This window comes from Carcharodon carcharias, chromosome 30 (genome assembly GCF_017639515.1).
Source record: "Carcharodon carcharias isolate sCarCar2 chromosome 30, sCarCar2.pri, whole genome shotgun sequence".
NCBI classification, from domain to species: Eukaryota; Metazoa; Chordata; class Chondrichthyes; order Lamniformes; family Lamnidae; genus Carcharodon; species Carcharodon carcharias.
This window is the reverse complement of record NC_054496.1, coordinates 35,302,038-35,328,208: the sequence shown is the minus strand read 5'-3', so window position 1 is coordinate 35,328,208 and position 26,171 is coordinate 35,302,038. Positions and strand designations below refer to the sequence as shown.

The following is a 26,171-nucleotide window of genomic DNA, read 5'->3' as shown; positions in this document are numbered from 1 at the left end:
GACCATTGTACACCTTGTTTATTGTTTCACAGTTGTATAGCGAGTGGCCAGTACAGGATATTGACTTCATCGTGGGTGGTTAGATTGGGTTATTGAGTTTGAAGAAAACAAAAACAAAGCTTTGTGAATAAAGATGGGAGACATTGCTGGGAAGGAATCTAGAGTACCTGCTGTAAGTCAGAAGGTCAGGAGGAGGACCTGGCCATGAGCTTTATCATCAATTTAAGCACCAGATGTTTTGGTAGCCTCGATTTATGTGGGATAGATTGGGAAATCTGTGCAGTGTGGCGATGATAGAATCATATAGCATAGATGGAGGCCATTTAGCTCATTGTGCCTACATTGCTGGCTCTTTGAAAGAGCTGTCCAATTAGCTGCACTCCCCTGCTGCTTCTCCACAGTGCTGCCAATCTTCCCTTTGCAATCATTTACCAATTCTGTTTGAAGGTTCCTGTTGAATTTGCTTCCACCATCCTTCCAGGCAGTGCGTTCCAGATCATCATAACTCGTGACATTTAAAAAAAAAAAATCCTCTTTGCTCCTCTAATTCTTCAGCTAATTTTCTGAAATCTGTGCCCTCTGGTTGCTGACCCACCTGTTTGTGGCAGCCGCCTGCTCTAATAAACCCCTTAGTAACTTTGAATGTCTAAGTCTTCCACTCACCACCTCTGCTCTAAAGCGAATAACTTCAGCTCTAGTCTTTCGACATGCAGTATCTGAAGTTCCTCATCCCCTGGTACCTTTCCAGTAAACCTGCTCTGTTCCCTCTTTAAAGCCTTGACAAAGTTCCTTAAAGCACGGTGCCCAGAATTTAAACTCCATCCTCCAGCTCGGGATGATTCAGTGATTTATAACAGTTTATCCAACTTGTTTTGCTCTATTGATAAGATCTTTAACAGCCTCACTAACTCATCGTGCGTGAACAGTTGCGTATGTGATTTCCCCCTGCGCAGTCCGTTTCTCCCTTTAAAACTATCCTTTAGTTTATATTACGTTTCCTAATTTTTCCTTCCAAAATGCATTGCTATTGGGGAAGGAATTGAAAACCTGACCCTGGGTGCATCATTGTTTTGCATTGCTTCAAACATGGAGAGCGCTGTGCACACACCTTGATAAATTTTATGCAGAGGTTGGTAAAAGCATGGAGCGAACGTCCCAGGGAGGCTGATACTGCAAGAAAACCCGAGGAAGATTTGGGTAGATGTTGAGGCAGCAGACCTTGGGAGGTATTATTTAGGACAGTCCATCTAGTGTGTGCAGTGTTCCCCTAATCCTGCCCCTCCCTGGAATTAAAATGCTGCAGTGCCCATCTTTTGACCACTCTTGCGTTTTAGCTGACAGGGGCCCTCTGGTGATAGAAATCCAGTACTACTTCAGTGTAAAACATACTGTACCTGGGCGGTTTCATTTTTGATGTATTATACGTGAGCCAGTGCATTGACATATTCCTAAGCCAGATAATATAGACCCAAACATTATTGGGAGCACCCATAAGCCTCGCCTCTATGGTGAGCCATGAAATAGCTGATACTGGGTTCGGCTGAAGCTGCGCAAGTCGTCAGAGGATTTTGTTTGGGGTATGTTTGAGTGGGCAAGCAGGTGAGATAGGAGCCGCAGGTTGTTCTCTATTACTGGCATTCACTATTGTGCTTTCCTTAAACTTTTACGCTGACTGCCGATTCCTGTCATTAATGCGACACAAAATTCTCATTGAAGGACTGACTGTTGTGACTGCTGCACCAGTTTCTACTGTGAGGGGAATTACTGAGACGTGGTCTGCATTTTACAAAACGGTAATATCCCATTACGAGTCCAGAAACCCCCACTGGAATTGTCTCTCTCGACTTTTGTTAGGTTGCTGGAGGCTGACAGTAAGTCATTACGGTCAGTGAACGGGTCGCGACGGAACAGCAGCGGCTCGCTGGTCTCCAGCTCCTCAGCTTCGAGCAACTTGAGCCACTTGGAGGAAGACACGTGGATTCTGTGGGGCCGGCTGATCAATGAATGGGAGGAAGTGCGCAAAAAGAAAGAGAAACTGCTGCGGGTGAGTGACACGGGGCTGTGACTTGTTACCTTGCCAATATTATTGATGAAAGGCCTGTGGCAATTCCTGTTCACCAGCCTGCTGCCAGAACCACCATGTAATATTACCGATTCCAAGATGGTAAAGCAGATAATCAGCCTCCAAATCTTGCTGGTATCAATCTGCCCAAGGGCCTGGCAGTTTTATGAGAGCAGAAAATGCTGGGCCAATATATCAGCCAGCTAAAGGAAGGGAGAAGTAGTTTAAAGTTTGGTGGAGCAAAATGTTACCTCATCCTCATTCAGGAGCTAACTGGCTTGCTTTACATTCCAGATGTTTTCAGTTTCTCATCGTGGCTTTCCAACGTTCATTTTTTTCCTTCAGCCTATCAGACCCCATAAACCATAAAGTTCCCTGTGACTTTGCAGTGGGGCTGAACCCCTGCTCAGCACCCTCCCTTCCAACCTGGTTTCAGTTGATCAACTTGGGAAATTTGAAGAAATTACAAATTTCATTATATTCCATATCATTGCATTAAATGATTATAGAGTTGAAAGACTGTTCATAGAGTACAACAGAACAGAAGGAGACCTTCGGCCCATCAAACCTGCCCTGGCTGTTTGAAGGACCAATGCAGTTTGTGCCACTCCACCACACCCCTTTTTTCTCTGAGCATTTACCCAATTCTTTTTTGAAGGCTGCTTTGTCCACCGCTGTCAGGCAGAGCATTCCAAACCCTAGCCACTTGTGTAAAAATATATGTCCTTAAGTTGGTCCTGGTCTTTTGCTATTCACCTCAAATCCGTGTCCCTGATTATTCCCGTCGGCCATTGGAGAGACAGCAAATCAAGATAAACAATCTAAGGCCTTTATGATTTTGACCAGTTAATCTCCTCTTGCCTTTCTCTGCTCTAAGGAGAACAACTCCAAGTTATGGGGAGATGGTGGCATAGAGGTAATGCTACTAATCCAGAGGCTAAAGCTAATCCTCTGGGGGGCAATGGTTTGAATCCCACCACCAGTGGAATTTAAATTCAATTAATAAAGTCTGGAATATAAAGCTAGTCTCAGTAATGATGACCATGAAACTGGAACCGTCTTATTCACTCATGCCCCTTAGGGGAGGAAACCTGTCCTTACCTGGTCTGCCATACATGTGACTCCAGACTTGACTCTTAAATGTCTTCTAAATGGCCTAGCAAGCCAATCAGTTCAAGGGCAATCAGGGATGGGTAACAAATACTGGCCTTGCCAGTGACACCCACATCCCATTAAAGAATAAATTAAAATGCAGCTTCTCCAGCCTAACCATTTAATTGTAATCCCTTATCCCTGGATCCAATCTAGTTAATCTCCTTTATACCCTCTCCAAAGCCTTCCCAAAGTGTGGTGTTCAGAATTGGACTGGTGAACTTGTGTTGAAGGTTTAGCATAACTTTTTTTTATGGGATGTGGCTGTCATTGGCTAAGCCACCATTTATTGCCCATCCCTAATTGCCCTTGAGAAGGTGCTGGTGAGCTGCAGCCTTGAACCGCTGCAGTCCATGTGGTGTAGTTACACCCACAGTGCTCTTGGGGAGGGAGTTCCAGGATTTTGACCCAGTGACAATGAAGGAACAGCGATATATTTCCAAGTAAGAATGATGTGTGGCTTGGAGGGGAACTTGCAGGTGGTGGTGTTCCCATCTACCTGCTGCCCTTGTCCTTCTAGGTGGTAACTTCCTGGCTTTTGTACTGTATGCTTCTATTTCCAAAACTCAGGATCCCATGTGCCTTATTAATTGCTTAGTTAACCTGTCCTGCTGCCCTTAAAGTTTTGTCCACAAACACCACCCCCCCTCCAAACACCACCACCCTCACCCTGGCCAGGTGTGCCCCCTCTTAGACTTCATTTAGGATTGAATGTTTCTCCTCATTCTTCCCACCAAGACTTACCACTTCTCACTTTTCTATATTGACTTTCATCCGCCATGGGTTTGCCTGTTCCATCAGCCTGTCTGTGTCATCTTGAAGTTTATTATTGTCTTTTGTTGCTGTTCACTACACTTCCAGGTTTTATGTCAACTACAAATTTTGAAATTAGGCCTTGTACCCCCAAGTACATGTCATTGAGGTATATTAGAAACAGCAACGGCCTTCATACTGAACATTATACACTTACCCTCCAATCTGATTCACTACCACTGTTTTCTCCCACAGCTAATTTTGTGTCCATGCTGCTGCTGCTGTCGCTTTTATCCCATGGATTTAATTTGCTAACGAGCCTAATTTGTGACATTTAATAAATTGCCTTTTGGAAGTTCATATTTAAACCGTGAGCTAGAGTCTCATCATCCACTCTGTTACCTCATTAAAAACTTAAATCAAGCTAGTCAAACTTAATTTATCCTTAATAAATCTGTCCTGGCTCCTCTTTATTAATCCATGCTTATCCAAATGGCTGTTAATTTTCTCCTGGATTATTGTTTCTAAAAAATCTTCTCCAGCCACTGATATTAAAGTGACTGACCTGTAATTGTCAGGTTTCTCCTCCTTCACCTTTTTGAACAAGTCCTGCTGTCCTCTGGCACCATATTCTAAGGAAGATTCAAAAATTCTGGCCAGCGCCTCTGCAGTTTCTACCCTGGCCTTCCTCTGGAACCTATGATGCATCCTATTTGGGTGAGGTGACTTATTCAATGAGTGCTGCCAGCCACTTTGATGCTTCCCCTTTGTTTCATCTCACCCAATATCCTGGCAACCCCCTACTGTTTCGGGTGCCATGCTCTAAGAGGGTGTTGATGACAATGGACTCCCATTGGATTGGTCCATGATTGGGCTTGGCAAAGTACTGCAGTGGTTTACTGTTGCCTCCTGCAGTCTGGCCAACCAGGAAACACTTCCACTCTTACCACCTGCCATCAGGTTTATTGGAAGGATTTACAAGCTGATAGTCTGGCTATGTTATGAACATGCCTTCTGTGGCCATCAAGTCCGGAGTGAGACTTGAACCTGGAGCTTCGGGCCCAAAGGTAGGGACACTACCCACTGCACCACAAGACCTGTCCTAGTTAAACTAGCTTTGGCAAGGTCCTCTTTCTTGGTAAACACCTCAACCATGCCTTCTGCATCCCCCGGTTGATCTCCATTTTGATCCCTACTCAGCCCCACTGCTCCTTGAACAACCCATTTGCTGTTAATGTGCACACACAAGACAGAAGGTTTGGGTTCCCATTAGGGTGGAAGAATCTCTGAGCATTCCTCTAGTCAGACAGTTGAAACTGCCTGTAACATGTAACATGCCTGGTTCCTGATGTCGAGCCTCTCGATGTCAGTGCTGATTGGGAATTGGAAGTCCAGCAATTGCATTGGGTGGGAATCTAGCTCTGGTGAGTTTTTTGCTCAGAAATGCAGCTGTTTGTATCCGGGTGTTTGTCTGTGTTTTATATCCTGTGGTATTACGGGAGGCAGCATCTGGCTTTACGCACTGAGAATGGAAACTATCTGTTGTCACTTGCCTCCTGGAGCCTGTCTTGAGTGGCATCGGGGCTGGGCAAGGAGTGGGGAATATGAAGAGTGGATTGCTTGCTTTGGGGATATAGCGAGAGAGGGAGAGAAAATCCCTTTCAAAATCAAATATCCAAGAATCCTACAGCTGTTGTCCAAAACATAATAGTTTACTTTACTTTACCCTTTCATTTGTGCATTCCTCAGAAAAATTCTGAATTTGTTAACCACTTGGGATGACGTTCAGTGGAGGGGATCCTTTTAACGTTCTTGCATGAGGCTGAAATTCCAGGGTCTGTCAGCATTACCACACTATAGTCTTCTGCGTGTATGCATGCTGCTGTACAACAGTAGCTAGAAGTTGCTTGGTAATACAGAGCTTCAGTATTGCTGAAAAGAAAGCAGAAGCTTTTCACCTTATATTCATCAGGACAAACACAAGAATGCCAAATTTCAAATGATCGCAACATTGTAAACTACAGGAGAAGAGGGTGCTGATTGGTTGGGAAGTCAACTCTGATTGGCCAAGGTATTGCTGTGGAGAAAGCAACAGGGAACTATAGGCTCCCAAAGCTCCTGGGTAATTCAAAAATGGCACAATGCTTGAACGTATTTGCTTTGTTTGCAGACAATGGGTCCCTGCTTATGAAATATGTGTTGGTTCTAGCAAGTGTAAATGAGCCATGTTGCAAGTTCAACATTACGGCCTGTGCACTGGCTACTATGAACAACTGAAGTGCTGTATGATTCAGTCAGCCAATCGCTGGGATGGAAGGCCTGTGTCGCACTAGAACTGAAATTCTGACATGATGTTGCTCAATTGCATGGTAGGCAGAATGTCTTTTTGGACTGACAGCAGTATTCTGTTCATGGAAAATATGTAGCTGTGACATAGTAACAGCATAAAATGGCTTCCTTAACCTGCTGTTTAAATGTTCTCAGTTTACCAACCAATCAGCATCCTTTTCTCCTCGTGATCATTTGAAATTTGACATCCTTGTGTTTGTCCTGATGAGTACATGACTTAAAGCTTTAGCACCTTGTGCAGAGATCTGTTTGCTAAAACATATTATGTCAGTTCACGGCTCTTAATCACCTGCCCCAACACTGACACACATTACACATCTAACAGGGTTAGTCACTGAATGACAATGCAGAGATCTTTGATAAAGACAGTGTCATGTCCATAAGACATGAAAGAGATCATAAACTGAATCAAATTGTACTTTCTGCATATTTAATAATGGACTTTGCTGGACCAAAAACATGGCTGCTGCATGTTACATGATTTGTACAGTGGCTACAGTTCTGGAAGCTTCCAGCAGCAATTAGAGGACAAAGCTCAACCCTCATCCTCATTGTGTGAACCCATTACAATCAGTGAAATAAGGCAGCAGCATACGTTCTGTCTGCCCAGCCTGGACTTATAACAAGAAAACTTGCTTTTTGTGTGGAGGTGCTAATAACCACCATCTATCTCCCAAGGTGAATGATAGATTTTGACCAGAGGCATAGAAACTGATTGTTACCCTGAAAATGACTCATCAATGGGCAACATCACATGACCTAAACTTCTTTAGCCTTTGGAAAGTTTTAATGTTACATTCCTGAACTCCAAGGGCAGTCTGCTCTTAACTTCCTGCCTGTCAACATCAAAGCAGGACTCCAGGCTGATGACAAAGCCTGTCTCAAGTCTAAACCTCCTCAAAGCCTTGTTCTCTGGAAGATTCCTGCCATTGCCTGTAGAGTGGACCAAGTCTCTGGATACCAACCCCATCTTGCTGTGTCAGCACCAACTTTAAAGGAATTCTGCAACTCCTGCTTTCAGCTAGCTAAACCCACCTGAACTTTAACTCCTAAGGTGAAGGAACCCTCAGTGGATTCTGACATTCTGGACCCTTGACATTCATGTGAATTAATATCCTTATCTTTGTTTTTTTTTGTTTTAAGTTAATCCTAATTGTAAAACTCTTTTTCCTATCTCCTTTTGTGTATGCAGTTGCGACAATCTCCCCTGTGTTTGAATGCATGAATAAACGATACTTCTGATTTAACCCTAAAGAGAGTTTGCTGCAAGTCACTTTTAAATTAACTTTGCAAACAGAAGTCTGGGGAAACACGCCAAAGCCTATTTCAAAAATTAAAACACCTCTGCTTATGGACATATGGCCAGAAAAATAAAGGGGTTTAATTTCCCCACTCTCCCTTGCCCTAACAACAGTATTATGGTGTGTGGGAGAGGGGATAGATTTGAGATGAAATAACTTTTATTCCTAATGCACCCAAGAGAGTGGTGGGGTGAGTCGGGGATGGGAAGGGTTTGGAGTAAAGTGTTACAGTGAGTTTGAGAACCAGCAGACTGTGCAACAGTGAGGGATACAGGTTCAATTCTTACTAACTCTGGAGTTATCAATCTTTGGTGACCCCTGCTTTAAGGAAGTGGCAGCCAGAGCTCAGGTATCATGCACAAGGGAAAGATGATGTTGTCATTGGGGTACAGTCCTCTGGCTTGACTCAGGACTGCAGTGAAAGATTCTTGAGCAAGTTACTAACCTGACTGTTACCTGTGGATGCGCATGCTCCAAAGTTCCCCCACCAGGCCTATAATAGAAAGACTTAACGAGCTTCAGTTCAAAACAGTCACTTCATTTTATTTCTGGCTGAAGGTCAAATCTAGAAAGTGTAGAGCCGATCTTGCCAGGTTAATAAGGTGCTGAGCACTCTGCAGGAGGGAAAAGCTGGAGAGGTTAGTGAGCACATGCTATTCTCCCACCCCCTGGTCAGCTCTGAAGGATTTTGCTGACTGCATGGTTGGTTGTGATTTGAACATTGTGTTCATATCTGATAAACAATATGTCATTCTCTGTAGGCCTTTCTTTTTGTCTTAATGGGTAATTACAGAATGGAAGGGTTCTGGGTTGGCATACTGAAGCCAAAAGCAATGACTCTTTCTCTGGATACTGATGCTGTAGCTGTCCTCAGTGGCTCTAAGCCAAGGAGGGGAAAATGGTCAGATCTTCTCCTTAAAGCTGTCCTGTAACCTCTGCTGGAGTTAACATCAAAGACAGCACTTGACTGTGCGCAATGTGGTTGATTTGCTCACTGTTTGGGCTTCTGTGGAGAGTAGTTACTTGGGCAAAGGGCTGCAGGGCTTTCGCTGCACAGGAACCATTAGCCCAGTGTCTTTTCAGGTGGTAGAAGGGAAATTGGATAAGAGGGGGAAGAAATGAAAGCAATGTCTCTTCTTTTCAGGAGCTTATTCGGAAAGGAATTCCGCATCATTTCCGGGGGATTGTCTGGCAGTTACTATGCAATGCGACTGACATGCCGGTGAAAAATCAGTATTCAGAATTGCTAAAGATGACCTCTCCCTGTGAGAAGTTGATCCGGAGGGACATTGCTCGCACGTACCCAGAGCATGAATTCTTTAAAGGACAAGACAGTCTCGGACAAGAGGTGCTGTTCAATGTCATGAAGGTGAGAGATGAGACTTAACTCCAACTCAGTTATGATTTCCTCATCCCTTTGCTGAAGACTTGTTTACTCCAACCTTGATTATTCCTGTTCTCCTCTGGCTGGCCTCCCAGTTTTAGCCCCCTGTAAACTTAAGCTCATCTAAAGCTATGCCCATATCTGAATTCACATCAAGTCTCATTCATCCATCACCCCAGTGCTCACTGACTTAAATCGTCTCATGGGTCCAGCAGCACCCCAAATTTAAAATTCTCATCATATGTTCCAACCCCTTATTGGCCTCGCTCCTCCCTATCTCCATGTTCTCCTCCAGCCCCAACAACCCTTCGAGAGCTGTGCATTCCTTCAATTCAGGCTCTTGTCCATCCTCCACTTCCTCCATCTCACAACTGTTGTCTGTGTCTTCAGTTTTCTTGGTCCTAAGCTCTGGAGTTCCCTCCCTAAACCCCTCTGGTTCTCCGATCTCTCCTGGGTTTACTATATAGATGCAAGCTTTTGGAGGCGAGTTGCTGGGTTATGGAAACATTTTGTTGGGGAGTCCAGTGTCTTGTAAATTATTCATGTTGGATTGATTGAATTTCTAAGGGCAGGCATGCACACCCTGGAGCCTGTTTCCAGGTACAGCAGCTGCTTGGCCTGGATGTTGAGTGAAGCTTCACTTTGTGACCTTTGTAACTTCCCCAGTTACAACATTTTGGCCAAAAAGGGATGCGTGGTTTAGATTTGCTCTATATATTCACCAAGAGAATCTCTCCCGTGGTGAAACAGTAATAGAGTAAATGGGAGCAGAAGTTGTGAAGGGACTTTGATCGATTAAGGAAGTGGGGAAAATCTGTGGCAGATGGAGTTCAGTGTGGGGTGGGTGCGAGGTCTTCCACTTTGGACCTGAAAAATTTAAATCAGATTATTTACTAAAGGCGAGAAACTGGGAACTGTGGAGGAACTGGGGGGTTTGAGCACCTGTGTACAGAAATCGCTAAAACGAGTGGACAAGTGCAAGGAGTAAATAGAAGCTAAAACAATGTTCATCTTTATTCCAACGGGGCAGGAGCTCCAAGGGTTGGAAGTCCTCCTACTATTAAACTCCATTTAAACTCCTCAGGAAGGAGAGAGTGCAGTGCAGATTCACTGGAGTGACACCAGTGCTAAAAGGGTTAAATTGAGAACAGGTTGTGTTCTCTTGAGTATGGAATAAAAATTAAGGGTTGATCTAATTGTTTTCATCATGACTAAAGGAGCTGATAGGATAGATGGGGAGGAATTATTTCCTCTGGTGGGGGACTCTGGAACAAGGGCCCATAACCTTAAGATTAGAGTTGGGCCACTAGGAGTGATATAAAGCAGTGCTGGAAATACTCAGCAGGTCAGGTAGCATCTGTGGAGGGAGAAGCAGGTAACATTTTAGATTGATGACCTTTCACAAGAACTGGTTCAGAAAGGCCATCAACCTGAAATATTAACTTGATTTCTCTCTCCATAGATGCTGCCAGACCTGCTGAGTATTTTCTGTTCATAATTCAGATTTCCAGCATCTGCAGCATTTTGCATTCAGGGGTGATATCAGGAAGCCCTTCTTCTCACACAGTGGTGGAAATCTGGAACATTCTCCCCCAAAAAGCTGTTGAGGCCACTGTGGCTATTCAAAACTAAGATTGATAGATTTTTGTCAGGTAAGGTTAGTGTTTGGAACAAAGGTGGATAAATGAAGTTAAGACACAGATCTGATTAGAACCACGTCAGTCCTAATTCAGACAGGTCTGCAATTTCTCAGGATATCCTACTTTTTAAAAGAAAAGTCACAAGGCCTTGCATTCCTCAATTGGATCTCAACCTGAAATAACGGATACTGAAACATTTCCCAACACTGAAGAGGCCATCACTGACGCCCCCTCAATGTTGTCTTGCCTCTGTGTGCAAGAAACATCTAGCTTTCTGTTAGATAGCTCCCTAAAGGCTGCTCTAAAATGGTAACTTATCAAACGGAGACTCATGCTTACTCTGTGGGCTATATAGGGTTATGTGCTTTGCCATGGCATGTAAATGGTGTGCTAATTATAATAAGATGCACTGATGAAGGGCATTGTTTAATTAAGTACTTAGAACACTTATAAAGAGAGACTGCTGGGACACTTGGTTAGTAGTGTAAGGGGGATGAGGGTATCCCTATGGAGTCTCACTTGGGTTCGGAGCTGTACTCCAGACAAAACAGGAATGAATGACAATGCCAAGTAATGTGTTAAGACAATTTTATTGAATAATGAATGATTATTGAATAATGATAATTAAGATAACGATAGTGATATAACAATTATAATTGATTTAAAAAAAAATAAAAATAAAGATAACTTTATTGAAAGGAGAAAACACTTTATTTTTAAAAGGAAGAAAGGCAACTCTAATAATACTATATTACAGGCATATATATAGTTATATATTATATATATTTATTATTTTACAAATGTTAACCTCAAACTGGTCTGCTTACAACAACTCCCCAAAATGGATAACTGCAAATTAGTCTGTCCCACGACAGGAACCTAATTTGGTAAAATTCCCTTTGGTTCATACATCTCAAAGTCTCCAAATAACCTCACAGTGGATGGGTACTGCAGTCAGTCACTCTGTTCCTGGCCGTTCCCCCAGCAGCCTCCAGTGGTTGACTATCCCACTCTGGCTGCAGCACTGAATCCAGGAAGCAGTGTCCCTCTTAAGCCAGATTTCTTGCTCCACTCCAGTCTTTCGTGACCTTGTTCAGATCTTCTCAAAACAGGCCAGGTAAACACACGTCCTTATCAATTCTCCTCAGGCACTGCAGGCTCTCATCAAATTTGCCTATTCAAGTTGTTTACACATCCTTTGAACGGCCATCAGTCAGGTTGCATGTCCATCAATCAAATTTCATCTCCTGATTCCGCACCATAGTTGACCGCCCCATATAAGGCTAATCGTTGTCCCGGTTGTAGTTCAAGGATCATCGAATACAGTAAGAAAAGGGACTTCTGATGAATAAAAAAAAACTTTCTCCCCATTAGGTTACTGAAATAACAGTCGTAAACCAAACAAGAGCTGTGGATGGCCCAACCTGGAAAGCAAGGTCTTGGGAAAACACATCACTACTGATTTGTGCTTTGATTAACTAATCAATAATAATCACAGCTAGGTTTAGATCAATGTCTCCAAAGTAAGATTCAATACAAAATAACTTTAAATATTCAACCTAGACTTAAAATCAAGAGCAAAGCAGAAATAAAATGCAAAAATACAAAATTGCAACAATTAGTGGCTGCTATCCTCAGGCCTACAGTAGATAGGAAGCAGACGATGGAATGCTGCATTCTGTAAATAAACCTGTTATCAAGACAAGTATTAGTGTCTAGCCTCATACTACTTCAACTGGCTTGGGATTGGAATAACACAGCACATCTTTAAATTATCGACTCAGTGCTGGGAAATGGAATGATGGATACGTGGAAGTGAATTAGATGTTGGGATCTCATTGAGGGCTGCAATGTTAAACAGATTTCACCCTTAGAGTAAACACTAGACAAACAAGACGAGAGTCATTTAATTTGCAGCAGAGAAAGCAGCTGTTCACCATTTCTTGAACTTGAGCTGTTCAAGTCATAATTCATTTCACTTTTACTTACCCTAGTACTTTTATACTCGATTTGAATTACATCGACAATGCCAAGTAGAGAAGTTAGTACTGAAAGAAGTCGAATTCAATGAATTTGAATCAAAAGCAGTAAATTTAAGCTTGAAAGCTCCTGTGTGTAGCTCTTGCCTGTGCATCCTCACAGGTTGACAGTATTCCAGAAAATATACAATGGTTAATGTACCCAAGGAACTCAGTGTACCAAGGAATGGCCTTTTCCCTAGATTCTGTCACATGTGACTGAGCAGCCTGACTGACATGTTACATACTGCGACAATGGGCTATGGGCAATGGAGGTATGTCTGACTCGTTATCACTTTATTAACACATGGATAATAGTCACATTGACAACTGTCAAGGAATAACCCAGGGAGGGTTTTGCATCGTCATAACCTGCAAGGTGAAAACTTAACATTTACGAAGCTGTACTCTTAAGATCCATGATAGTGCAGTCTCGTTCATGTATACCAGGTAGTGCAAATAATTGAACAAGACCTTGGATAGGTTGGTTCTATAGGCCCTTGTTAGTTTGACAGACATAGCTTCCAATATTCCCATTATTGTTAAGCAGCAATATAACTGTCTATTAACCATCACTGTGCTGCTGAGTCACCACGTGGTGTAAGTATCTGAATTTTCTCCCAGGTTTGAGACTGCATTCAGTTGCTTTGTTACAGGCATACTCTCTGGTTGACCGTGAAGTTGGATATTGCCAAGGAAGTGCATTCATTGTGGGGCTGCTCCTCATGCAGGTTAGTGTGAATAATTTCTTCAGTGATGTACCAGGGTCAGCAATTCCTGCTGAACATTGTAATGGTATGGCGCTTGTGTCTAAGTAGTATGATTCCGTATCTTAGTGTAAGGTCTCGACCCTCTCCCTGGTGTTTCAAGGATCAGCTTTGTTAGAGCAATCTTTTATTTCAGATATTTGATCTATAAGGATTTCAGCAAAGCCTTTGACAAGGTCCCACATAGGATACTTATAAAGAAGGCAGATGTGCATGGGATACAGGGTAATTTGATAAGGTGGATTCAAAATTGGCTTAGTTGTAGGAGGCAGAGGGTGATGACAGGAGGATGCTTTAGTGACTGGAAGCCAGTGTCCAGTGGCGTATCACAGGGATCTGTGCTCACCCTATTATTTGTCATTTATATAAATGACATAGATAACTATGTGGGGGGTAGGATTAGTAAGTTTGCGGATGACACAAAGATTGGCCGGGTGGTTAACAGTGAGGTTGAGTGTCTTGGGCTACAGGAAGATATAGACGGGATGGTCAAATGGGCAGATAAATGGCAGATGGAATTTAACCCTGAAAAGTGTGAGGTGATACACTTTGGAAGGAGTAATTTGACAAGGAAGTATTCAATGAACGGCATGACACTAGGAAGTTCTGAGGAACAAAGGGACCTTGGCGTGTGTGTCCATAGATCTCTGAAGGTGGAGGGGCATGTTAGTGGGGTGGTGAAAAAGGCATATGGGACACTTGCCTTTATCAATCGAGGCATAGATTACAAAAGTAGGGAGGTGATGTTGGAGTTGTATAGAACCTTGGTGAGGTCACAGCTGGAGTATTGTGTGCAGTTCTGTTCACCACATTATAGGAAGGATGTGATTGCACTGGAGGGGGTACAGAGGAGATTCACCAGGATGTTGCCTGGAATGAAACATTTAAGTTATGAAGAGAGGTTGGATAGACTTGGGTTGTTTTTGTTGGAACAGAGAAGACTGAGGGCGACCTGATCCAGGTGTACAAGATTATGAGGGGCATGGACAGGGTGGATAGGGAGCAGCTGCTCCCCTTAGTTGAAGAGCCAGTTATGAGGGGGCATAAGTTCAAGGTGAGGGGCAAGAGGTTTAGGGGGATGTGAAGAAAAACATTTTTATCTAGAGGGTGGTGATGGTCTGGAATGCACTGCCTGGGAGGGTGGTGGAGGGGAGTTGCCTCACATCCTTTAAAAAGTACCTGGATGAGCACTTAGCCAGTCATAACATTCAAGGCTAAAGGCCAAGTGCTGGTAAATGGGATAAGGTAGGTAGGTCAGGTGTTTCGCATGTGTTGGTGCAGACTTGATGGGCCGAAGGGTCTTTTCTGCTCTGTGATTCACATAACCAGGTGTTCTGCACACAGGTGGAACTTGCTTTGTGCAATATTAACCCAGTGAACAGGCCTTGTCTGATGCTCCTGTATGAAAGCAGTGTGTAGAGTGTGTAATCCATCTAGTCCATTGAGATTAAACAATCAATCAGAGACTTGCCAGGTAGTCAGCCTAATTCTAGGGCATTCTTATTCACAGCAGGCATCCTGTGAAAGATGCTGCCTGAACTACACCATCATAAAACTGAAATGCTGTCAAAGAATAGATGAATATTTATTCATTGCCATTGTCAGGATGTAACAACCAGTTTTATGTGGGTCTTTTAAAAGTCTTATTCTAGGAGCCCTGTGAGTGCTCCAGGTGTTTATTCTGTTAAATGTTATAGCAATCTTGTAGACCTAGTAATCCAATTTCAAATACAGTAACAGAATAGCCTCAGGGGAAGAATTTAAAACCCACATTTTGTTCTCGCCATAACTACTTCCCACAGCTCTTCCAAGGTATTGTGCAAATAGCTGGAAGCTTCTTTTACACCTTCTGTATTTGCTTCTTTGACAATGAAATCTTCCTCATTCATCCCTGCTCTTTAGCCAATAGCCTTATGGTTTAATTTGAGCCTGTGCAGAAATGAAATTGTTTGCATGGTTTCCTGGCATGATTTGCCTGCAGCAAATTTCTCTTTCCTTTTATAGATGCCTGAGGAAGAAGCCTTTTGTGTGTTTGTGCGTTTGATGCAAGAATATCGATTGCGGGAGCTCTTCAAACCCAGTATGGCGGAGCTGGGACTCTGCATCTACCAGTTTGAGTACTTAATACAGGTAACCAGCTGATTCCAACAAAGCCAGGCGTTGCATTCGAGAGAATTGAGAGAGAAACACTTGGAGTAAACTGAGCAACCCTTGCTCACCTACAAAAACTTGGAGGTATTTTTCAAGTAGCATTTTAAAGGAGGAAAGCCAAGTTCAGAGGCAGTGAATTGTAAAGAGGGAATTCCAGAACTTGGTGCTGAGGCAACTGAAGGTCTGGCCACCAATGGCACAGCATTAAAATCAGGAATGCACAAGGGAATTGGATGAAGACAGATACCTGAGGGCTGTGGGATTAGAAGACATTGCAAAGGTAGAGAGGGATGAGACCACGAAGGGTGAGAATTTTAAAGTCAAGGTTCAGGTCAGCGAGGACAGGGGTGATAGGGAAACGGGACTTGGTGTGAGTTGAGAGGCAGGCAGCAGAATTTTAGATGACCTCAAGTTTACAGTGGTGGAACGTGGGAGAGCAGCCAGGAGTGGGTTGGGATATTCAATTCTAGAGATAGTGAAGGCATTAATGAGGCTTTCCAAAGCAGATGAGCTGAGATGGGTGTGAAGTCGGGCAATGTTGCAGAGGTGGATATAGGTGGTCTTAGTGATGCAGGAATGAGAGGCTGGAAGTTCGCTGCATGTGACACCAAAGTTGTGAACAAGACTAGCTTATTCTCAGACTGTTGCCAAGGGGAGGGATGGAGTTTGAAGCATGGACCAGAAACAATGGCTTGAGTCTTGCCAATGTTTAGTAGGAGGAAATAATGAGTAATGAATGCCTGGAAGTGATTGCAAGCTATGTTAGAAATCTGAACTCCTAAATGAGATTAGATGTAAAATTACTGTAACGCACTACAGAATGGATGTATGGGGCAATTGACTTCTGTTTTCTTCCTAACAAATTTATGCTTTCAAGCCCAGAGCAGGGTAGGATTACAAGACTGAATTGATAACTCCCAGTTACTTACAAGAGTCATAGAGTCAATTTACAGCACAGGAGGCGTTAATTTGGCCCATCTAGTCTATGCTGGCTGTCAGTGGAGCACTCAGCCCCATTCCCCCACTCTATTCCCCAAACCCTGCAAGTTTTTTTTCCTGCAAATGCTTGTCCAATTTCTTTTTGAAATAGTTCATCATCCCTGTTTTAACCATGCTTGTGAGCAGAGTTTTCGAGGTCATGACCACTTGCTGTGTACAAAAACTCTTCCTCTCGTTTCCCCGCATATCTTAGCCAAAACCTTAAACCTGTGCCCCCTAGTCCTTGCACCAGCAGCTAATAAGGATCAGTTTTTTCTGACCTTAAGACACTTTTTATCCAATTAGACACTGACCCTCTTATTCCATGCGTCACAATTTTGTTAACTAGTCTTTTATCTGATACTTTTGTCAAAGGTTTTCCTAAAATCCATATAGCTGACAGCCATTGCATTCCCTTCATCAACCATCTCTGTTACTTCAAAGAATTCCGTTAGTTTGTCGAGCACAATCTGCCTTTTGCAAATCTGTGCTGGATCTTAATTAACCCAAACATCTTCAAGTGCCTTCAGTCACAAAACCTTCCTCATAACTGATGTTGAATTGACTGGCCTGCAGTTGTCAGGACTGTCCTTGCCTTTCTCCACTAAAGGTGTCACATTTGCCACTCTCCAATTCTCTGGCACCTCTCCTATATTAAGGAAAATTATGGCAAGCCCTTTCTCTATCTCCACCTCCACTTCCTTTAGCTACCTGGGATGCAAGCCATCCAGATCAAATGACTTATCAACTCAAAATGTAGTCAGCCTTTGCAGTACCTCCTGTCTCTCAATTTTTGCCCCACTCGTTACCTCTACCAATATTTTATCAGCTTCTTCTTTCATAAACACTAATGCAAAGTAAATATTAAGTATTCTAGCCTTACCCTGTGCCTCTGAGCATACATCACCCTTTCTGCCTATAGGACCCACTCCATCTCCTACCCGGTGACTATTTATGTGCCACTGGAAGATTTTTGGGTTCCCTTTTATGTTGACTGCCATTCTATTCTCATACTCTCTCTTTGTCAGTCATATTTTCCTTTTCACTTCCCCTTAACCTATGGTAATTGATCTGTTTCTTGCTTGAAGAATTCACTGGTCATGCATCATACACCCTCCTTCCTTTTTTGTTTCTTCGTATTCTCTATATCCCTTGTCATCTGAGGAGCCTGGGTTTTGGTTCCTGTGCCTTTCCCTCCTGTTGGAATGTACAAAGTCTGTGCCTGAAGCATCTCTTGCTGAAAGATCACCCATCGTTCTGTTACAGTTCTTTCTTTGCCTTGGCTGAATCCCTTCTAATCCCATTGAAAATAGCCTCTTTCAATTTAGATGTTCTACCTTACATTGCTCCTTGGTCTTCTGCATTACTAGTCTAATCCTTACGATATGATGATCACTCTGGCTCAAGTGTTCCCCCCAGAGACGTTTAATCCACTTGGCCTGCCTCGTTTCCCAGCACCAGATTTTAAAAAAAATTAATTCATGGGATGTGGGTGTCGCTGGCTGGGCCAGCATTTATTGCCTATCCCTAGTTGCCCTTGAGAAGGTGGTGGTGAGCTGCCTTCTTGAACCGCTGCAGTCCATGTGGTGTAGGTACACCCACAGTGCTGTTAGGTAGGGAGTTCCAGGATTTTGACCCAGCAACAGTGAAGAAACAGCGATATATTTCCAAGTCAGGATGATTTGTGGCTTGGAGGGGAACTTCCAGGTGATGGTGTTCCCATCTATCTGCTGCCCTTGTCCTTCTAGATGGCAGTGATTGTGAGTTTGGAAGGTGCTGTCTAAGGAGCCTTGGTGAATTCCTGCAGTGTATCTTGTAGATGGTACGCAGTGGCGCTACTGTGTGTCATGGTAGAGGGAGTGAATATTTGTGGATATGGTGCCAATCAAGCAGGATGCTTTGTCCTGGATGGTGTCAAACTTCTCGAGTGTTTTGCAGCTCGCACTCATCCAGGCAAGTGGGGAGTATTCCATCACACTCCTGTGCCTTGTGAATGGTGAACAGGCTTTGAGGAGTCAGGGGGTGAGTTACTTGTCACAGGATTCCTAGTCTCTGACCTGCCCTTGTAGCCACAGTATTTATATGGCTGGTCCAGTTCAGTTTCTGGTCAATAGTAACCCCCAGGATGTTGAAATTGGGGGATTCAGTGATGGTAATGCCATTGAATATCAAGGGGCGATGATTAGATTCTCTCTTGCTGGAGATAGTCATTGCCTGGCACTTGTGTGGCATGAATGTTACTTGCCACTTGTCAGCCCAAGCCTGGATATTGTTCAGGTCTTGCTGCATTTGGACATGGAGTGCTTTAGTATCTGAAGAGACACGAATGGTGCTGAACATTGTGCAATCTTCAGTGAATATCCCCACTTCTGATCTTATGATGGAAGGAAGGTCATTGATAAAGTAGCTGAGCATGGTTGGGCTGAGGACACAACCCTGACGAACTCCTGTAATGATGTCCAGGAGCTGAGATGATTGACCTCCAACAACCACAACCATCTTCCTTCGTGCTAGGTATGACTCCAACCAGTGGAGAGTTTTCCCCTGATTCCAGTTTTGCTGGGGCTCCTTGATGCCACACTTGGTCAAATGTGGCCTTGATGTCAAAGGCAGTCACTCTCACCTCACCTCAGGAGTTCAGCTCTTTTGTCTATGTTTGAACTAAGGCTGTAATGAGGTCAGGAGCTGAGTAGTGTCAGTGAGCAGGTTCTTGTTAAACAAGTGCTGCTTGATTGCACTGTTGATGATCCCTTCCATTACTTTACTGATGATGGAGAGTAGACTGATGGGGCGGTAATTGGCTGGGTTGGATTGTCCTGCCTTTTTGTGTCCAGGACATACTTGGGCAATTTTCCACATAGCTGGGTAGGTGCCAGTGTTGCAGCTATACTGGAACAGCTTGGCTAGGGGTGCGGCAAGTTATGGAGCACACGTCTTCAGTACTATTGCTGAAATATTGTCAGGGCCCATAGTCTTTGCAGTATCCAGTGCCTTCAGCTGTTCCTTGATATCATATGGAGTGATTCAAATTGGCTGAAGACTGGCATCTGTGATGCTGGGGACCTCTGGAGGAGGCCGAGATGGACCATCCACTTGGCAGTTCTGGCTGACGGCCACAAGCTTATCTTTTGCACTGGTGTGACTGAGCTCTCCCATCGTTGAGGATGGGATATTTGTGGAGCCGCCGCCTCCAGTGAGTTGTTTAATTGTCCCCTATCATTCTGGATGTGGCAGGACTGCAGAGCTTACATCTGTTGGTTATGGGATCATTTAGCTATCATTTGCTGCTTATGCTGTTTGGCATGCAGGTAGTCCTGTGTTGTAGCTTCACCAAGTCAACACCTCATTTTTAGGTATGCCTGGTGCTGCTCCTGGCATGCCCTCCTGCACTCTTCATTGAATGATAGTCTTGATGGTAATGGTAGAGTGGAGGATATGTCAGGCAATGAGGTTATGGATTGTGGTTGAGTACAACTCTGTTGCTGCTGATAGCCCACAGCCTCTCATGGATGCCCAGCTAGATCTGTTCGAAACCTATCGCATTTAGCACAGTGACAGTGCCACACAACATGATGGCGATGGGACTTCGACTGTGCAGTGGTCGCTTCTACTGACACTGTCATGGACAGATGCATCTGTGGCAGGTAGGTTGGCGAGGATGAGATCAAGTATGTTTTTCCCTCTTGGTTCCTTCACCACCTGCAGAAGATGCAGTCTAGCATCCACGTCCTTTAAGGCTTGGTCAGCAGTGGTGCTACTGAGCCACACTTGGTAATAGAAATTGAATTCCCCCACCCAGAGTACATTCTGGCCCTTGCCGCCCTCAGTGCTTCCTCCAAGCGGTGTTCAACTGAGCTAGATGATTAGTGAATCAGATGGGTTTGATGGTCATCGTTAGACTTTTTTATTGAATCCCGTATGCTGTGGTGGGATTTGAACCTGGGTCCCCAGAGCACTGACCTGGGTCTCCGGGTTATTAGTCCAACGACTATAGCACTGTGCCATCGCATCCCCTGCAGCCATCCTGGTCAGGCCAAAAACATACTGGCCGAGGAAGTTCTCCTGTTCACATGTCAGAAATTCTTTCCCCTCTTTACCCTTCACTCCAGCATTATCCCAGTTGATATTTGGGTAATTGGAGCTCCCCAGTATCACTACACGATAGTTCATGTATATCTCAGTGATTTCCCTACAGATTTGATCCTCTATCTCTCTCTCTATTTGGGCACCTTCAGAATAGCCCCACTAGCGTGATCTGTACCCTTGTTGCTTCTCAACTCGAACAAAATCGGTTCTGCCCTTGCCCTGTGAAGGACATCCTTTCTTTCTAACTCTACAATGTCTTCCATAATCAGTACTGCCACTCCACCTCCCTTGTTTTCCTTCCCCGTCTTTCCTGAGCACTTTATATCCATGTATATTGAGTGCCCAGTCCTCAGCATTTTCAAGCCATGTTTCTCTTGCCACTACATCATATTCCTACACAGCTGTTTGTGCTTGCAGCTCACCAACCTTATTCACCAAAATACCTAAACTTTGCGCATTTACATACATGCACCGCAAACCTGTCTTTGTATTCCTCAAAGTGCTTCATAGTGCCCTCCTAATAGGGAAACACCCCATTCTCTGGTACAGTCCAACACTCCATTTATGTGCCTTATTCATCTTTTCTATTTCTATACGCTGGTGCCCACCCACCTGCTAATTTAGTTTAAATCCTCCCCAACTACATGAGTGAACTTCCCATCAGGGCAATGGTCCCAATCCTGTTGAGGTGCACCTGTACCTTTTTGAATAGGTTCCTCCTGCCCCAGTACCAGTCCCAATGTCCCAAGCTGTCCCTCCTGCACCATGCTTCAAGCCACGTACTGATCCTCCCTATCTTCCTACCTCTACTGTCATGAGCGCCTGGCACTGGGAGCAATCCAGAGATTAATTCTGTGATGGTACCCTTAGGATCCTACTTTCCAACTTCCTCCCTAGCTTCTGAAAATCTGACCATAGAACCTCAATATCTGCCCCCTCTCTTTGGTGACACTGATATGTGCCGCAACTTGTGACTCCCTCCCTTCCCTTTGCAGAGTATTCTTTGTCCTCTCTGTGATGTACTTTTTCCTGGGACCAGGGAGACAGCACAGCATGTGGAACTCATGATGACGAAATCTGGTCTGTCCCCCTAAGTATAGAATCTCCTATGACAACTGCATTTCTACACTTTGCTGTCCCTTGCCCTCTGGTGCCATGATTTGACTGCACCTCTTTAAGGTATCATCACTCCCAGCAGTCTCCAATCCCAAGTACCAGTTTGAGAGCGGCACACACCCCGAAGACTCCACTTCCTGCCTCTTCCTGATGTCCGCCTGTCTTCAGTCCTGATCTCTCACTGCCTGTGTCATGATCACCTCCTGGAACATATGATCCTGGGAATTCTCATCCTCCCTCATGCTCCGCAGTGACTGCAGCCCCTCAAGCTCGGAAAACCTGAGCTCGAGCTCAAGTAGCTGGAGAATCCTCCTACACCCGTGGCCCCCAAGAGTCATGTCCGGAAGTTCCCACACCACACAGGGATTGTAAGCAACAGCTCTCAGCTGCCCGTCCATGACTGAAGAAAGAATCCTCGATTACCTCTTTTACAATCTATCGAGTAAAATGTTTAAGTCATTAACTTGAATGAATGCCTCTAGACATGCTCTGTGCGACTGCTTGGATTATTATTGTGACTGTTGCACACACCTCGATTGAAATTGGTCATTTCCTGACTCCGAGTTTAAGCAAATGCCTTGCTGTCCTGTGATGTCACTCCTTGCTGCTTTGTGGATTTCACCATGGCAGGTCCACACTCCCCCGTCGCTCAGTCTCTCGCCCGTGTGGCCCCCTTGGTCGGGTCCACTTTGGTTAAACGAGCATTGACTGCAGAAGCCAGCAGGATCACATGGTTACCCAATTGGGACAGTAATCACTGCAGCATCCAATCCTGGCAGGATTTAACACGTGGTCAGATTGTTTTGAATTTTACCTAAAACAGGAAGGGGATGAAAGTTGAAGGTAGGCGTGTTGCGTGTACAGATCATTTTTTTGGGAGTAGGATTGCAGAGAGAGGTTTTAGATTTCTTACACCATATAGGGTAACAGAACGCTTAATCTGGAGTTTTCTGTAGTGCACAGGGGGAGCTGCTTAAACTGTGATACCTGAATATGAATGAAATTAATTAAAACAGAGTTAAATGTTCAGAAGTGAACAGTGCAGCTAATGGGGTGCAGCCTGTTCTCTTGCCCTCTTGTACTTTTCTAATCAAAGTGAGTGCTTGATGGAGCTTTGCATCTTATTGGCCATGTGCCATAGTTGGTATCTGCATATCTCTGTTTCCTTTCAGTTTACCAGTGCAGAATAAAAGCCTTTAAATTGCTATGTTGTGATGTGGGATGTTTGGGAGCAGTTACAGCACATTGTGACCTATTAGGCGTCTCTGTAATTAGCAGCGAATGAAACTCTTCAGATTTTTACCACTAGCCTGAATCTGAAGTGATGTGCTGTGGAAACGCACTGCAAAATGGATGGTGTTCACAGGTGTACAAGCCTCTAGATAAGGGGGGATAAAATGTGCCCAACATAACCTTCATCCTGATGGTCACCTTTGTGTGTGGCTGCATCGAGCTGTGCATAGACCCTCAGTATGCAAACACCAAGTGTCACTACATGCTGAGGTTCTACCTGTCCCCAGTGTTACGAAGGATGGGTCTGGCCACGCTGCTGCGGAAAGCTCCAAGTAGTTGGACCGTGCCGTACCACCTGTCCCTTGTGGAAAACTTTATACGGAGAAACACCTTTGACCACAAGTCCATCAGGCAGTGGTCGGCACGTAACGTCTTACAGTCCCTGAGGGAAAAGGAGAGGGTGGATCCTGTGGGATGGTTCCCTGAGCAGACTGTCAAAGTCATTTGGCAGAATGCCTCATCGCCAGAACTTTCCAGCAAGCACCAAGATGTAGCTTGGCTGGTGGTGAGAAAGGCCCTCCCTGTCAGATCCTTCCTACATGCCAGGAGTCTCACCCCCTCTGCACGTTGCCCTCGAGGTGGCTGTAGTGGGGAAGAGACCGTTGTTCACCTCCTTGTAGATTGTGTCTTTGCGAAGAAGGTCTGGAGAGAGATGCAGTGGTTTCTGTCGAGGTTCATCCCGAGCAGTTCTGTGACAGAGGACTCTGTGCTCTATGGGTTGTTCCCAGGGATACACACCGAGACAAACATCAACTCCAGCTGGAGGATCATTAACTCGGTGAAAGATGCTCTTTGGTCTGCCTGAAACTTGTTGGTCTTCCAGCGCAAAGAGTTGTCCCCGACCGAGTGTAGCAGACTAGCACTTTCCAAGGTCCAGGACTACGTGCTGAGGGACACAGTTAAGCTTGGGGCAGCCGCTGCAAAGGTGCAATGGGGAAGGGTCGCTGCCTAAGACCTTTCTGCCATAGTGCACTGGGGGGCTGGGAACTGTAAAGAGCCCCTCAGTCTGTACAGCTTAAAATGAATGTCTGCCAAAGAATACTAATTGTATGATAAATGTATTGAAGCACCTCAGAGAGAAACATGATGTATGTCAATAACTCCAATACCATTGCACTGTCTGTCTGTAATGACCAGATTGAAATGGTTGTAATATTCATTGATTTTATTGAAGCAGCTTGAGATCCATGTGTAAAAGTTGAATCTGATTGTACTTTTTGTGATGGCGATTTAGGAATGTTTTGTAATGTTCTTCCAGATATTTTACGAATAAAGTATATTTTTCCAACAAAACAAATTTTGGCTACGATCAGGTGTAGTATCTGTTCTCATAAGTTGCTTCTGCATGTGCAGGCTTCACTGTCTAACATCTGGAAATTAGAAGTGATGGCTGCAACCAGTCAAGCCCCAAACCATGGGGTACGTAACACCGTTCGGGTGACAGTGAAGGACAGCGAAGGAGGTGCACCCATGGATCGGGCCTTCTTCTTTAAGCAAATCCTTTTGGAGTCGTGTGGATTTGAAGCTGCGGAGATCTACTCCCTGTAGGACTTCCCCAGCACTGGATATTTCGACGTGACCTTCAGGAATGTTTCTGCCTGCGTCAAGTTCCTGAAGGTGTTTGAGGAGAAGAGACACCAGCCGGAGATGAAGATCCTGACGGTGGAGCCGCTCTTTGCTCTGTCGTTGCAACAGGACCGTGTGGTGACGGTGGATGTCTACAATCCCACGTCCCTGTCGCCGACGTGCTCACCTTCCTCGCCAGGTATGTCGACAAGGTTGGGAGCTGCACCGAGGTCAGAGACGCCTTGGGATTTGGACATGCAAACGCCAGGTTAAGGTAATGCTCAAGACCAAAGGTAAAGGAGCCAACTTCCACCCTCCTTCCAGCTTCGCTTTCGGGGGAAGCCATGGCTACCTTGTCTACACTGGGATGTCCAAACTTTGAGGCAGCAGTCAGCCAAACAACAGCACTGCCCTCTGATCCTCCCACTCCTCTGCAAAGTGAACCACTGGAGGAACCACCAGCAGACAATCAGCCAGGGGAGTGGCAGCTGGTGAAGAGGACCAAAAAGAAGGGACCAAGCCACTTCCCAGACAAGTGACAAGAGGCGTCTCCCATCCGACATGTATGACAAGGGCAGCTGCTCTTCAGACGAAGATGTGCCAGGGCGGCACCTACAGAAGAAGCGGCAAAGCTCTAGGGAGTTGGAGGACGAGACACCCGAGCTCCAGAACATTGGAGACAATGAGGAGACCAGCGCACCCCAACTTTGCCCACAACCCAAAGAGGCCAGCGCACCCCAGCTCCAGGAAGCTGGGAGCAGCAATGCCCCAGAGGGGGAGATGATCGGAGAAACTTCTCCAACAGAGACAATTCAAACCTCGTTCCTTGCACAGCCCCCAGATGCCATCTGAGTGGAACATCTCCAATGGGGAGGTTCAGGACAGTTTCCTCAGCCCATCCAAAGTGAGGCAGTTTGTGAACACCATGGGTATGCAGGAGCAGACCAAAGGTCTGGGACTCTCAGAGCCTAAATGATTTAAAATGGGTGTAAAGATTGTATCCATAAATGTGCGTCGCAGTAAATCTACTACGCGATGTGTTGCGACCTTAGACTACCTTGCCAAGGTCAAAGCTGACCTGTTGTTTCTGCAGGAGTGTGCGATACTGCACCTCAGCTCCTACAGGCAACGGTCAGGATGGTGGTCCCACGGCCCATCGATCTGGTTGGGGGGAAACGACTCTAGTTCCTCCAGCCTGGGCATTCTGCTGCGGGGAGGCAACTCCACCGTCTCCGAGGTTAAGGAGGTGGTGGGCGGGCACCTCCTTGCAGCAGACGTAATGTACAAGAATGCTCCACTCCGGTTAATTAACGTGTACGCCCTGGCACAAAAGGCCGAGCGGCTGGCAGTTTTTCAGCAGCTCCCATTGCTGCTGGTGACCTCCAGGCCGGTCATTCTGGGCGGCGACTTCAACTGCATCATCGATGCGGCTGGACAATCCGGCAGGGCCGACAGCACATCGGACGCTACGTCCAGATCCCTGATGGAAACAGTAAAGGATGCTAAGCTGCACGACGTCTTCAGCAACCCTGCAGACAGAGCACAGCGTAGATAC

General features: G+C 45.0%; 1 protein-coding gene across 6 annotated transcripts in view; it reads left to right on the top strand.

The window, feature by feature from the left end:
* Nucleotides 1-26,171, top strand: part of LOC121271280 (EVI5-like protein) — a 410,054-nt gene that overhangs the window by 168,606 nt on the left and 215,277 nt on the right. For 5 of the 6 annotated variants that reach the window (XM_041177134.1, XM_041177131.1, XM_041177133.1 and 2 more), the window contains exons 4-7: nucleotides 1,855-2,044; nucleotides 8,762-8,986; nucleotides 13,316-13,390; nucleotides 15,431-15,556. In XM_041177134.1, the coding sequence (XP_041033068.1) occupies nucleotides 1,855-2,044; nucleotides 8,762-8,986; nucleotides 13,316-13,390; nucleotides 15,431-15,556 (616 nt within the window). The remainder of the gene's footprint in view (nucleotides 1-1,854; nucleotides 2,045-8,761; nucleotides 8,987-13,315; nucleotides 13,391-15,430; nucleotides 15,557-26,171) is intronic. The other variant, XM_041177135.1, reaches the window with a different exon arrangement.